We start from the raw sequence: 16,231 nt of genomic DNA, 5'->3' as shown, positions 1-16,231 counted from the left end.
AGCTGAGGCAGGTCGCAGCACAATGCTGACCAGCCAAGTCCAGGACCAGGACAGGTCAAGGTGAGCAGATCCACCAGGGCCTGGTCTGAGGCTGTCAGACAGGACACCAGAGCTGCTGCATCGCCCTCTGCACTTGTAACATAGTCCCCCGCTCCCTGTATTATGACTATAATCCAGCTATAAAGAGTTATAGTCATAGTATGAGGTCTCAACTCGCTAATGAATGAAAAAGTACTTGACGTCTTTGTGTTGACTTTAAACCACAGAGCTGAACGCCTGCCAAGACTGATACCTGACTCCTGAACTCCTCGTGTCCTGTGGTGAGATGTAAAAGTGGGACATTCACATAGGAACCAGGGTGTGTAGTGATACATGCAACCCAAAGTCAACTCATATCCCGTATACTGTATGCAAAGTCAGATTAGTTTAGAATAGTTTAAGAAATCTGGATGAGAAGATTGATACCACTCTCATTTCAGTGCATCAAATATGAGGCTATAGCAAGGAGATGCTTAGCTTAGCTTAGCATAGAGAGTGGAAACAGGGGAAAGCAGTTTGCCTGGGTCTGTCCAAAGGTGAAACATGTCTTTTTTTAATCCGTAACAAAACCCACAGTGAATACGACAACTGGCAACATCACGGTAAGAGCAAGACTCCAGGAAATCACTGTGCCCTGTGAAGAAATAGTCCATAACCTCCAGTAAAACCACAAATTTAGTTTTTACTCTTTGGTTTTTGTAAGGGTTATACAAGTTAATTAGTGAGCTTAAGAAGTGCTGGGAGGCACTTTTGGACAGGGCCAGGCTGTTCCTCTGCTTCCAGCCTTTGTGCTAAGCTGAACTAACTGTCTCCTGGCTCCAGCTTTATATTTAAAGCAAGCCTACTGTATGTTACTTTTGCTCTGGCCACAAGTGACAATTAGAGTGCAATGGTTCATGCTATAACTTAAGCCACTTTAATACATGCACAGCAACCCTAAAATTATCTAGACATTACCCAGAAGAGCTGTATGTAAGAACACAAATGTCTGAATCAGTTGAAACAGATGTTTAACCTGCCAGCTCCATAGTACAGAGGCCATTTAATCTCTGAGCGAGCCCATGTGTGAACTGAGCAGTTCATTGTGCGAAGAATTCACAGCTAGTAAGTTGGCGTGTTGATGCCGTTTCTATCACGGGCTCACTGATACCGAACGAAAACAAACCTCAAGGGTGAAGAAGAATGGGGATTTAAACAAAGACTCCCACGAAAATATCTAAGTGGAGAAACGAGAAGATCCGGTAACTGACGAGGACGGACGGCAAAATCATCAGACAAATTCAAAGAACCACAAGAAACTGTTGTTTATGACCAAATTCCAAACCAGCTCCGTCACCGTGATGTAATCTGTGTCATGTCCTGGCTCCTGCCACTCTACCCAGGCACCACTCCTCGCCTAAACCAAACAGAGTGTTTCTAGTGAAGTGAAGTGAAGTGAGAACGCGTCTGACACAGAGAATCTCCTGTTGTGTGCTACATGTGTGAAAGGGAAACCCTGGACAATGTCTGGACCTGGTTCTCCTGGCACTGTCCGAAGTTCATATGTGAAAAGGGCAATAGTGTAACAGTAGCACAAGTAGAGAAGGGTCATAACTCAGTCTCCTACAGCAACATCAGCGTTACCTATCATTAGTCAGCATAAGCTACTTGTCATACTAGACAAGTCAGACTGTATACTGGTAAACCCCCTGTGTGTTTTAAACTGAGCAAGGGTACGTTTTATTGCCCATGAATTTGCGATTTCATTTGTAGGATGAGGAATGTGTTATTTTTTCTTCCAAACGTTACATGGTCTCACCCCCATAGTGGTGTGGATCTCATCTTTGTTGCAAAATAACCAGGTTAAAACTGACTTAAAGGAAAGATTTGCACTCTGGTGTTTTGCCCAACAGAAGCATGACGGTGGTAATTAATTCACACAATATACTGTAATGCAGACATCAGATGCTCTTGACCTTTTTCTCTCCCATTTGATCACATATTTCCAAAAATAAATGTACAGTGCCTGACGTGTAGCAATGACAGGATTACAGTTCATGAGTGACACCCACAGTAATAATGACAAGGGATCTACTATGTGACGGAGAGCAGGTAATGACAAGGGTATCGAGTTTCACTGAGACCTAAGAATGACAGAGGTACGGTGAATGACTTTGACCTGGGACTGATGGTGTCAGACGATATGGCTGCTGTATAAATGAGGTGCTGATGGATTCTCCTCCCTGAGCTCACTGTTAATCCTACTTATGATACATGCTGACATGGATTCTACTCTATCAAAGGGCAGCCATCACAATCAGATGGATTGTACAATTCGGTGAATATAACAATCAATAATCAGAGGAGGACACTGCTAAGGAGGTAAAGACAGAGAGAAAGGGTTCATTTATTACTGTCGCACACATACACATACACATATACATACATCCATCGTGGTGTAAAGCCCCGAGACCCGGGCTTAGACAGCCAGCAGTGCTGGTTTGGCCAGTGTGTATTTTGTGAGGTGCCTGTGATGATGAACAGTACAGCAGACTATACAGTACATCGCAGCAGTGCTGAACTCTAAACGGAGTACTCAAAAATACGAAGATGGCTTTGAGTAAGGAAACAAGGCCTGCTTACTCTCACTCTCAATGCACAGTTCTTGTTCTCATAAATTTTAAACTGCAATAATAACCTGCAAGCAATCAACGTTTTAAGCCGTGCACCTGTGAAAAGCACAAGCACTCACATGCTACGCTGAGAGCAGGCCTGCCTTCCACGATGGCACAAATGTCCTGTCTCCTGGCTCGGATGAAATGTGATTCCCAGAAGGCTGAGAGTTGAGGCCTTCAGACACCTGTAGGGGCTTAGCTGTGAGCGCAGACAGTCTCCAGAGTGACACAAGGAGCTTATGGGAGCAGGAAACTGCTTTATGTGAATCTGGAAACAGAGAGCGCTAAAGGACAGAGTCAGCAATCATCTGCATTATTGAAATTCCTAATGGGGAGGACTGAAAAGTCCAACAGGTGATTCTTTAAGAGGAAGCTTTATAGCCATGAGGAATGGGCTAAAATACATTGATAGAAGCAAACCATGAAGTGCCTGAAACAACCAGGGGCAGATTTAAATTACAAGCACACTGTATACTTCAAATGCTTTAAGTTACTGTTTTCCGGTGCTTAATGTGAACAAATTGATACATTACCTGGAGCCCTGACAACACAGTGACACGGTAATACCACCATAAAGGTTGGATTTTACTCCGACAAGTGCGTAATGAGGTAAAGGAATGCAGAGGGCTTATTTCATTAGAAGAGGGCTTACTTGAACTGAAGGCACTGTAAGGTTTGTCACATGTACAACCACATGTGTACAGTCTATCGCGGGGTGGGAACCGGGGGGGCTCAGTGACATTTGTCCAACTTTACAGGGGAGTCAAAACAAAAAGTGACCATAGTTTGTAGTCTGTGATTATTAAATTCAATCTTTAATATTATAAGCTCATAAACATGTGGTTTACGATAGACGGAATAAACACCATTTTGAAGTGCACTTTGGACCCAAATAGTTCAGTGTGTTCGGGGTCAGGTCTTTTGGTGTTTGCTTAATAACTCTGTATTGGTTCAGAATTCACATTAACCAGTTTTGGCAGTAGAAATTTGATATAAAGGACTCATTTTCGTCCATCTCACTTACACCCCTCGTTATATAAGGTCTGTGGTGCGAACCAGGGAAAAAGCTATAACACCTCAGCTGACTGCCTCACTCAATGTTGTGAATCTGAAATAGTGAGGCTCATTAAAGTTTCATCTAGTAAAGTGAATAAAACTAATATGATATAACTCGCCACAATCCAGAAAACACTACAGTTACTCCTCTTTGATGCTGGCTGCAGTACACATAATTACTTACAGACAGAAGTGCTTTGTCTGAAATCAGTACAATATTTCACAACTTTTCCATTTTACTCCCCACAATAATAATAATAATATACGAGGTGCAGCATGTCTCTGAAAGCTAAATATACCAAAATTAACCTGAGCTACATGTGAAATATTTCAGATGGGACAAATAAACACATATAAATGTGGTAAAGATTAAAAGCTGTACCGGCCTGATTATTGGGCTTCAGGCAGTTCTCAGTGGGATGCACCTGGAGTCCATGACTGATGAAATAGTGTTGTAATAACCCATAAAGATATCAGCTGTGGCAAAGATGGACATCTGCTGTGTATATACCATCACAAGAACATGAAATGCAGAAGGCCCTTGTTCTAACCACGCAGGTGTTTGCACTAATAACAGACCTTTTGTCAGAACTGTGCGGTGTTCAGGACGACTTACACGTTTAAAGGCATTTTAAACTAACAGGAAAATCACAGGTGCAATCAATGAGAAATTCATTAACAAACATGCATAGTGGCTGCTTTGGATTCAGGTGTGCAGGGTCCAGGGCCCATGTATTATAGTTACTGCGACACCAACATGGAATAGAGCAATCAACAGTTGTTAGTTACACCTGCTGTTCCTGCTATGACGCGTCAGTTTGACTGCCATGAAAAAGCTTTGTTTTTATTAGTAAAGCTGAAAGATTTGGTATAAATTGAATAGCCGGTTGACAGGAAATTAATCTATTGTGATATTTTAATAATTGTTTAATTTATTTAAAGCAAAAATACCATATCAGCTTGTTTTCTTGATTCTCTGCTACCTTTTGGCTAATGTAATAGTAAAATGGATATCCTTCGGTTTTGGAGTGCCGATCAGAGAAAACAAGATATGACATCTCTAGGTGGATTTTAAGAATAATATGAATAATTGTTTGAGAAACAGCCATATTAATCTATAATCTAATCTCTATATTTCCTGTTGCAGTGAATGTGAATGACAGGAGGTTAGCAAGGACCTAGGTTGTTACCTAGTATTGGAATTCCATTGAAAAGCTCCATAATCAACATTTTTAATTACAAAACTAACATGGTTCTGAAACACACCTGTACTGAACCTGAGCACAGGTGTAATCACGATACCGCACACACCTGTGTGGGTGCGCACAGGTGGCATCTCATTACTTCTATTATTAGGTGATACAAAAGACGAGCCACATTTAGTTCATCCCTCCTGCAATGTTACCCATTTGGTAATGCCGCAACTTGTATTATGATGTCCATGGTGATCAGGTGCCTCGCACAGCAGTTGAAGAAATGGAAATTAATCTGAAAAGAAGTGAATCTGATAACTCTTTTTTAAAATATCGTTATTGTTGTCTTCCTTTATGTCATTATGATGTTCTTCAATGAATCTGTAAGTATATATGTACTATATGGATGTACAGTATATGCATTTTTAGCCATGCTAGTGGCATAGCTCTTTGGATAGCTTTAAGTTGGTCAGGATTGAAATAAAAAAAACCTTAACTATGAGGTGTTTCAACAAGTATTAGTTCGACTGCCATGAAATTTGTTTTTAAAAACTTTGGTGACCTCTGACTTCGTCTAGCACCATGACAAAATACCTGCAAAACCTGCCATCAGCCTTAGCTACACTTTGTGTTTAGTGCTAAATAGCAATGGTTAGCAGGGTAACACACTGCACTACGATGCAGAACATGGTAAACATAACTTCTTAGCATTAGCATGTTAGCATTGTAGTTGTGAGCAGGAACGTACCTATGTTCCCCACTTTGTATGTGACTGGGGAAAAGTGGACCCTTTTAAAAAAAACAAAACAAGGTCAGATGTTCCCTGCTGTCCACACACGGTCTGTTATTTTTTTTTCAACATTCAGTGCTGATTTGCCCGGCAAATAGGCCTCCGTAGACCCTGACTCTCACCCTGACCCTAACCGTTGTCTCTAGCCCTCACAAAATGATGAATTAATTCCGCAAAGGCAGAGGTTTATGTGACCGGGGAACATAGAACCCTTTTGGGGAAAAAAGTCTGATGCTCCCCTAGCGGGGGACATAGGGATGACCCCTTGTGAGCATGTTAGCATGGTAATGTTAGAATTGAGCTCAAAGCACAGCCTCAGAATGTTGCAAGCGTGGCTGTATTCTTTTCTAGGAGATATTGGAATTTTGTCCATTTTGAAACCATCATATCCACGTTTCATACAGTTATTTCATTGCTGTGAAAACCTCACGCCTGAGCACACGATACAAATGTAGGCCGAGCACTCTTAAAGGGAGCTACGTACATCCATGCTATAGGACTGCAAGTCTTTAATAACAAAAACAAACCCTCCATACAAAAGTATCTGTACATGGTATCTTACTGAACTGTATAGCATTTTATGGAAATGATTTAACATGGTTCATTTTTTAGTTTTAAATACAATATTTCTCAACAGTCAGCAACCACAGTACTGGGATCTGAAACACAAAGTGGGCTGCCAGTGGAGAGTCCATCTTTGACATCTTGTCCTGGCGGGCAATGCCAAGCAGCGGTCCACGTCAGGACTCAGACACTGGTTATATCAGTCTAACATTTGAAAATATTAATGACATCCCATGTGATTGGGCAACGGGAAACTAAATATTGATTTCCTTTGAAACAAAGCACATACAATTTGTCAAGAGACATAAATAATGCAATAATTGAATACCAGTGCAAGAAAGCATTTAGAACATGGAGACACGAGACAAAATAAGTCACAGGATCGAGACACTTCCTATTAAAACGTACAGTAGAGCCTGAGTGAGACATTCCAACAGAACACAGACACAGAATTTAAATTTTGGTCTACTGAAAGTGAGAATCAGTGGATGTAACATTAACATTCATGTTAACATAGATGGATACATTAAAACTGAAAAAGGAAAAGAGAAAAATAGAAGACATGGAGATGGACAGAAAAACAATTGCACTGTATCCCTGCCATGTGCTGTCAGCTCCAACCTGCCACCTGATCCTCATCGAAAGACCTGAAGGAGAAACTCGACACTGTGACGACGGGTGGTTTGAGCTGTCCTGGGGGATGCCACATGTCACAGTCTCTAATTGGGCTACTGGTTCCAGCTCCCACCTTACTCTGTGGAGGCAAGATCCTGCCCTGTTCAAAGGTCATTGGTAGAATAACTTGGAACCTAACTGTGATTGTGTGACTGTGGATGGATGCTAAGGTGCAGCCCAGACACACGCATATACATCACAACATCCCTCCTGCACACACCCACTGTCATGCACCCTGAATGAAGGCTCGGGAAGGGTCTAAACATTTGCCTGTACAGTCAAAAGTGAAAGAACTGGGGCAGCAGGCTTAGCCAAGATGATTCACTTTGATAAAACTTGTATAACTGAAAAAATTACAAAATCTGCTGCATTGAATTATCTCTATACACTCAGTGATGCACTGAGGCTCCACCGAGTGTGGGTGAGTGTGGATGTGAATCTTAAATGCTGTTTTGTAGAATATAGAAGAAATAGTTTTTGCAGTAAAGAAAACAAAATGCATGTGATGCACATCATCATTTCACATTAACGGTCCTGTCATGGAACAACAGGTCACAATAACAGACTAGTTAATGAGGGAGGCCAAATTATTTTGTGAATAAAATAGTCTACATAATGATTCATTTTTCCATCCATTGTTAAAACATATTAATGCTGGCATCAAAAAAAGTAAAGCTTACTGTCCCAAAACTTGCACTTTTAACTGCATTTCATTTAATAGATTAGAATGTAAATGTTTATAAGTGCAAATTGGTCGTTATTTCCAGAATAGCTCATATGATTTTTGATGCTGCAATAAGGGAGTGGGGACCCCACCCTTGTCCTCATGTCCCTGCCTTGCATTTGTCCAGACTCCCTGTGCAAGTTTTTTCATACCTCCCTCTCTCCTTAGGGCCTCCGTCTCACTTATCAGAGTTCTTGCGTGGTCTGCGGAAGCTGGACATGTTCTCATTTAGTGCATAGATGCGCCTGGAGAACTCCTCAAAGCCAGCGACGTCCAGCTCTCCCAGCACCTGTTCATCGCACTCCACAGCTACTGCGTGGTCCACAGGAATGCAGCGGTAGTCTTCCATCCGTGCCTCATCTGCTAGCCCTAACCCCAACCCCAGGCCTAAGCCAGTGGCCTCTGTGCCCATGATCTCCTCAGCTTGCTCCACAGAGCAGTGCAGCTCTGGGACCAGGCTAATGGGTGCCTGTCCTGGTACCAAAGAGCCGTTCATGGCACCTGTGTGCTGACTAGTTGAAATTGTTTCCTCACCAGTGTCATGCACTGTAGAAGAGTTGGGTGCAACAGTGCTACTGGGCAGCTCCTGAGCCTCTTCTTTATCTATTTCAATCGCTCTGTCAATGCTTCCGCGACTCACCACATCCTCCTCTTTCTCTTCCTTCTGCTCCCCCTCCTCATTAGACTCCGTAGTCTTGGCCAGGTTGAGTGTGGCCATGCCAGCATCAAGGGAGGAGGATAGTTGTTTGGGTGAAGGCGGTGCCAGGCCAGCCAGGGTCTGCTCTTCACCCATGGCTGTGTTGTAGCTGGGTGGAGGAGTTGGCTTGTACTTATCCGCCTCCGAGCTCGCCCTTTTTCTCAGGCCTCGGTCTGGGGAGCTGGTGTGGCAGGGGTAGCCTATCTCTGAGGCAGCAGACACACCAAGCTGAGACTTGGTCGGCACAGGGATGGAGCTAGAGACCTGGTGTCTGTCACTGTGAGGAACGAAGAGAAAAAGAAAGGCAATAAACAACTTAACAACAACATAAATGAAAGCACTGAGTTATTACTTCTATGCGTGCTATCCAATTCAAGATAAGACTTGGACAGTATTGGATTTAATTACAGCCAACATTAGAGCCTGGTTAATCCTGAGGGGTCAGTAAGACACACAGGCTCTATTTGGACCTTGTTCTCCACTGATCTCATTCCCACCCCTCCACCTAAAGTACCCTGGTCCAGGAGAAAGACAGCTGCAGTTCTTTGTAAATCACTCTAACTTACAACATTCAGAAAACATTTGCACATCCTGTGAGACTACATTCTGCTGAGTGGACGTGCACAGTAGGCGTCCACCCAAATATGTCAGACATTTTCCTTTGTAACAGATAACAGACTCAGGATCTGGGGACACCTCGCCTGGCCCCAGTACTGGAGTCTTAAATTTACTTGAATTGGGGCCCTACTGCCTCTTCTGATAGCCAAGGCCAAAACCACTGGACTGCTAAGTGCTCTGCCTAACGTGACCATACCGCTACGGTACTGTACCGTTGGGATCAAAGGTGAAGCAGGGCCTCCCGCTGCTATCTAGGGATTCACATATGGTGGTTAAAGAGCTGAGGAGAAATCTCTGCTTTTCAGTTGGACATGTATTCAAAATAATATCCTTGTAAATTTTCTCCTGTTGCTTTGTACTTAACAAGCAAGTTTTCTTTATAACAGTGGCACCTGAAGTACAGGTTTATTGTGTACTCGCTGAGCTCGCTGTCTGATGGACAGTTCCAACACCAAACACATGACAGCTTATAAATAGGGGCCTGACCTTGACCCATGCCAGCACCCTGTCGAGGTGGTCATGACAGGGTTCACAGGCAGGTCACTCGGCTGGGAAGAGTGGAGAAGCCTGTGTAGTTTTAAGAGAAACTTGTCAAACTTCAAAGCGTCAGTGATACAGTAAATGACAACCATCCGCGGTCTGAAGGTACAGTGTGTAAACGCGTATGGGAAAAACCTGCAAATACTGGAAGGATAGCATTTAAGCTGATTGTAGGCATGCAGATGTAAATGCTGGATGGTTAATGAAATAGGGTAATGGCCTGATCATGTGAGGGGGTTCCTATTAAATGGGAAGAACAGGAGATAGACTGTTTTGGTTGGCAGCGCCTAATGAACATATGGTTCATTATGCAGCAAAGCATTTTGGGGCAAAATGGAAACAATGTGCACTTTAACACCTAATCTTCCTGGGAGATGAATGAAAAAGAATGATTTGCCATCTCAAACACTTATCTGTGACTTTCCAAATGAAACCATCATGGGCTCTTTGGAAGCCAGTCCAAAAATTCAAAACTTGGTTCGGTAGAAAAGAAGAAAGACAGATGTCATGAGAAGTCAATTATCATTTAAGTAAGTGGAAAATGTGATTCAGACTCTTTGAAACACAATACAGGTTCGGAAACCGGAGACAACCGGTACTGAGCAAAAAGTTCAAGTTTCCATGCATCATTTATAAGAAGCTAATAAGTGACTACTAGGCTTTCTTAGCTTGACCGACTGATGTCCTTACGGCAATGGCTGATTGGATGGCTTTAATTTGAAACATTATCAGCCAATTTTTTCCACTCCCCCCTCCAGCTGGCTCTCTAATATAAGCCGTTCGGTAGGATTTTAGCTGGCCATCTACGCCACAAGCAAATGTATTATTGACACTGGCATAAAATCACATGGTCATCACACCAAGTCTTTTATATAATGAGGAATTTTGTATTTGGACCGTGTTATTTTGTTCCACTCAGTTTATATGTTTGGCCTACATTTGTCCTATTATTTGTGTCAAATTGTGCAGTGGTGTATGAGTAACAGAGGAGACTGGGTGTGTCTATGAGGACTTCAGCCAAGCAGACCTCTGGGCAGTCATAACAGTTTTTCTCAAAACATTTTAACTATTATATCGATGACATGTTTTTTTAATGTGGGCAATTAGACTACACATGTATGGCCACTGTGAGCATGTGTGCCGATTAAGGTTGCTGGGAAGACAGAACTGCTGAAACACACTTCCTAAAGTTGTTTGGGAAAGCTGGAACTCATAAAGCCAAATACTTAAATTGCATGAGCTAGCTGTCTCTTGGTGACATTCTAGGTACACTGCGTGAGATTTTTCGTATTCTTAATAAACATTTATTCTGTTCCCATTCGGAAATTTCGTTCTCATGCATAAATCATTCTTACAAGTCGTTCTTGAAAAGAGGTGGAAGGAAATTCTAGGGATGACTTTGTCTTTATGTTGGCCCACCAATTTGGTCCAGACTGAAATATCTCAACAACTATTGGATAGACTGTGATTAGATTTAGTATATCCATGGTCCTCACAGGATGAACCTTGCTTCTTTAGTGATGCCCTGACTTTTCCTCTTGCGCCACCAGCCGATCAAAGTTTTCACTTATCCAGTTACACCTGAACATCTACTAGACAGATTGGAGGAGACTTTTTTGATCCCTTGACTTTGCCTTGAGGGGCCACCATGAGGTTAACATTTAAGTGCTGCCCAATATGATTGTGATAAGTTTAAAGTAATACAAACGGCTCAGTAATTTTTCACCTTATACATCAACGATAACTGGGGCAGCCAGACCATACTGAAGCACTGGAGTATGGTCTGGCAATGCGAGACTTTGACTTTGGTGATCCCTTAACTTTTCATCTAGTGCCACTATCACTTAGCATGTAAAAAAAAAAGTCCAATACTTGGCTTCATACCTTCAAAACCAATAATATCCCCATCTACCTCAGCTGTACATAGTAAAATGCTACACTAAGGCAGTGAACATAGTAAACATTATACCTGCTTAGCACATTAACATTGTTATCTTGATCATTTTGTTAGATTTTAGCTCCACTTTGCCAAAGTACAGCCTTACTGCGTCAGAGTGATATGACACATACATAAATTTATGTCTGTCATACGCTGCAGCCCACTAGAAGTTATTATCGTACATTTAATGATGTTATTGTGTACGTCTTTAGCATTCCTCATCTAATGATTATGTTTACTTTAATGTTTTAAACTTTCTGCTGCAATGGCTTGACCTTTGGCATTCATATACTACCTATAGCATCACCAACTGCAATAACTTTATCAATAACAATAATAATGAAGAAAATAACCTATTCTATCCATATTAGGAAATGTCCCCTCGGATGCACACGATTAATAAGGATGGCACTTTACAATAAAGAGCTCAGATTTAAAACTTTCTGTGCAGCTTGGACTTTATCTCAGGATTCATGATGAGCAAAGTGAATTCATGACAGCAACTTGATATACCATACTGACGGGAAAAAGATCTGTTGCTCACCCCAAATGTATGACACGCAGCTGTATAGTGATATGTTCCCTCCACTGGCAGCTACCACCTACAATAAGTCTGTAAATGTCACTGGACCCCAATCTGCTACATCACCCTGACAACTACTTCACTGCACACTGTATGCTGCTAAGAGGTTCTGCCTAAATCATCAAGGAGCAAACTTGACATGCCAAGCCAGAAATAGCCCTAACTCCTTTTTGTGCACGCTCTTCCTTTCCACTGCTGATGTCAAACCTGGCATATTTCAGACTGACTCAGGAATTCAGTAAGTCAGACCTTTCCACTGTCCATTCCCCCCGACAGGTTTCACAACATGCCCCGCTCATGTCCAGATCCTGCTAAGGAGCCACGATTTTGGGCCAAAACCAACAATGGCAGATAAGATTTGGCCGTTTGATGTGGTTTAGGGAAATCCCTGTGAAACTACAAGCAAACATTACTAAGAATTTGATATGCGCTGTGGTGGAAGCTAAGTTTTCTTTTTGCTTTAACAGACCAGGACTTATTGACTGTCCGGCCTTTGAAGACAGGGATTCACCACAGCGCAGCATGTGCGACACCATCAACAAGCTGACAATGTCAACACCCCATAATACTCAATGGTGCATTAGCTGACATATTACATCTTTTGCAAAGCTAATGCTGTTTTAACAACACAAATACAACACTGATATGAAAAGTAAATGTTAATTGTTTAGAACTTTAATGTGAATTTAGTTATTTAATCCTATATCCTTTTTAAGTATGGCTTTGTAACACTGTCCACTACAGATGGAAAACAGCATTTTGGCTGCTTTGGTGCTTTTATTAATGTGTATTAAAACGAAATACATGTGTGTGCACTGTACATGAAAATATAGCTCTACAGTTAGTTGAAAGAGAATGGAAACAAAAGAGAAAGCCTGGCTCTGTCCAAAGGTAACGGAATGTCTCTATCAGCACCTCACTGATTAACACATCATATCTTGTTTGTTTAATATGTAAAAAAGAAAACAATTTATAGATTTTCTGTGCACAGTGACTTGCTGTCAGTGTGTATGCTAAGCTGTCCTAAACACCGAGTTAGGATTTTGTCTGAACAAACTTGGTTCACCCTAACCCTTTGAAAAGAAAACAACTAGTGATTATTATTTTACACATTTTAGAGAATTTTAAAGCTGAATTTCAAGAATAAAAATCTATCATGCTATAGTAACTTCCTCTAAAAAACGAAACGTATGGAAATGGCATTATGGATGTTCCCATTGGATAATGAGGAAGTACTGTTTGGAGAACCAGTGCACTTTTACAGAATATCACATAAACATGGAAAATGTCCTAGATTTATCCTCCCAAATAATCATCCACTACCATAAATACAGTAAATCCATTGGGCACCTGTCAGACTTAATCTACCTTGCAAATGCTTATTTATGGTATATAAATTGTAGATTATATCCTTTTATCTTTCATTGACCAGACTGCAGCTGTCTCAATATATTTGTGTACACCATGTAAAACCGGGGGACTACTGTGGCTTTGCTAACTTTTCACTCACTATGGGGTCTTTGGAGGGTTCACGTCCCCCCCCAGCTACAGCGTTGAATCTGTCTGGCCGGGAGCTCCGTCACACCTTGCCTCCCCCCATGTGTATAGCCCTGCTCCCAGGCACCGGAGCGGGATTAGGGCCCTGTGAACTTCTGCCAGGCCCTCAGCGGATGTGGAGCGGCAAATGGCAGCATGTTGAATGTGTTTGCTTTGATCTCTGCAGACTGTACAGTTTACAAAGAGTTGGTTTCTGGTACTGTCTCTGTCTGCCTCTGGGTAATAGATTCACCATTTTCCACTGTTTCTTATCCTTCAGCAAGATTTAAAAAAAACAAAACAACCTATACTGCCCATTTTTCCCCAGAGTTGGACTGTATATATTATGACATGTTATGATGTGTTTCTGAGACAGTACTGTTTAGAAATGTATAAAGATATGATCAGCAGCTCATCAGACAAGCATCATATAGCCCAATGTACAAAAATTACATACTTTTATTCCTACATGCACTCAGCTCTTTCTCAGCTTTTCTTTCAGGTCTGTATAAAAAGTTTCAGATGAACCAGCTATACTCCCGTGGTGTGGGTCGTGGTGCTTTGGGGAAAGGCTCTCCCGGCAGAATGGATGCATGCTGAATTAGTTCTATATGTAGGGAGGAACCATTTCCAAATGTGTTCTGGAAACCTTGCCCTTGGTCATATCCTTCATCACATCATCCTCGTTTGGATGCGTGGAAGGAAGAAAGAGGTGGCAAGGAGGGATAGAGGAAGCAGATTAGTCTTTCTCTCACAGTCTATAAGATAATTATCTGCAGCTGCCATGCAGCATTTTCTATACATCCATATTTCATGAGCTGGGTCCCAGAGCATGAAATTGTATCTGAATGTAGGCTTTTTCAAAGTAAACTGGAACTGATATAGGAAGGAAACAATGCAACAATGTGTAAAGAAAAATCCATGCATACCTTCCTTAATACAGGGCATTGTGAAACATTCACCTCCTCAACCTCACTGGAGGCATTAAGTTAGGCTGAAGGTGCAACATGTATGGTCTTGTAATGACAGGAAGGCAAATTTAAAGCTTACATTTACATAGATATCTTTATCTTTATCTTTTATCTTACAAAGTTTAACATTATTATCCCATCATGCTTTGTTTGGGTCTAAATTATACCATTTTGCAAATAGATCCTGATTTTGATCTGATCTATTGCTTCATTATGTAGCTACTTAAGGTACAGCATCTCTTGCTTGTCGAGTGTGGGGGGACTATTGATCGCTCTGAGGAATTCTGTGTGAATGCATACAACTTACTTATATCACGTGTTGTACTGCCCAGTATTGAGCGGTGGCAAGATAGTTCAAAGCAGTTAAATAGCTATTTGTTAATAACATGTCATTTTTCACATTAACAAAAGTTTAGGTCACATTTTGTACCTTTGAGCCAGTAATGTCCTCTACTCGACTGCAGGCAGATACATCACCAGTCCCCTCAACTGAGGATTCCAAAGTCATATGCTAATCGTGCTAACCTTCCAAACTCGGGCCTTCTCGGATCAATGCTCGCTTCCATGAAAGTTGATATTTGTGCAGAATTGATTCACTGGCTTCTGACCTTTGCTTGGGGATTACTTTGATAAAGAAAGAACTGGAATCACTACGACAGCGGCTCAACTCCCATGACCAGAGCATACATGAGCTGGAGTGTGTGCACTGACAACTGCAGCCAGCTGTTGGAGTTGGACTCACTGAGCTACTGAGTGACAAATGTGAGGACTGTAAAGCTTTGGAGCTTCGGTACTGATCAGGAGCAAATATTCGGATATTTGTTGGCAGCGGCAGCAAGCGGGGACCAATCAGCCAGCGCCACACCAGAGCACATTGGAATTACACTCGGCCGGTCACTTTGTTCATCTTCGTTGAATTGCCTGAAAACGACAGCTGGCTTCTACAGTATAACCACAGACCTCTACACGCGTTAGAGTCCTAGCTATTCTGCTTTTCTTTTTTATTATTTTTTTTTTTTTCCTGGCTTTTTATGCTTTTATTTCGACTGTACAGTTGAAGATTGACAGGAAATTGGGGAGAGAGGAGAATGTGCAGCAAAGGCAAAACGTGAACCCGGCCTGCTGCAGTGACTCAGCCGTGGAATATGGAGTGCCCGCTCTACCGGGTGAGCTAGTGGGCGCCCCACTACTCTGTGACCGGTTGCCAGGGCTCATTGTAACATAACTCAACAAGACATTTCTCCGTTCTCAGCTGAGATGGATGGCACAGCTCTGCAGTATATTGGTGTTTATACTGTATAACCCAACAAACGAATATCTGACTTCAGATATAACCAGGCAAACTGTTTCCCCTGCTTACAGTATTTCTGGTAACCTGCCTGTGAATGTTCTTATTTGTCCAGGTCATCGTTATCCCCAAAGCAATTTCAGTCAAAAGCAGCTGGACTTGGTTATTTGTCTAGGAAGACGTTTCACCTCTCATCCAAGAGGCTTCATCAGTTCTGGTCAGCTGCATACATGAACTGATGAAGCCTCTTGGATGAGAGGTGAAACGTCTTCCTAGACAAATAACCAAGTCCAGTTGCTTTTGACTGAAATTGCTTTGATGATATTTCTGGTAACATAAGCTAATTGACTGCTGGCTGCTTCAT

General features: G+C 42.0%; 1 protein-coding gene across 1 annotated transcript in view; it reads right to left on the bottom strand.

Moving 5' to 3' along the window:
- Positions 1 to 6,282: 6,282 nt before the first annotated feature.
- uvrag (UV radiation resistance associated gene) overlaps positions 6,283 to 16,231 on the bottom strand; it is a 99,058-nt gene continuing 89,109 nt past the window's right edge. Inside the window, exon 15 of the mRNA XM_083926634.1 lies at positions 6,283 to 8,669. Within this exon, the coding sequence (XP_083782760.1) occupies positions 7,874 to 8,669 (796 nt within the window). The 3' untranslated portion in view covers positions 6,283 to 7,873. The remainder of the gene's footprint in view (positions 8,670 to 16,231) is intronic.

The sequence above is a fragment of the Echiichthys vipera genome (assembly GCF_963691815.1).
Source record: "Echiichthys vipera genome assembly, chromosome: 14".
Lineage (NCBI taxonomy): Eukaryota > Metazoa > Chordata > Actinopteri > Perciformes > Trachinidae > Echiichthys > Echiichthys vipera.
The sequence above is the reverse complement of the archived record's forward strand: the minus strand, read 5'-3'. Positions and strand labels throughout refer to the sequence as shown.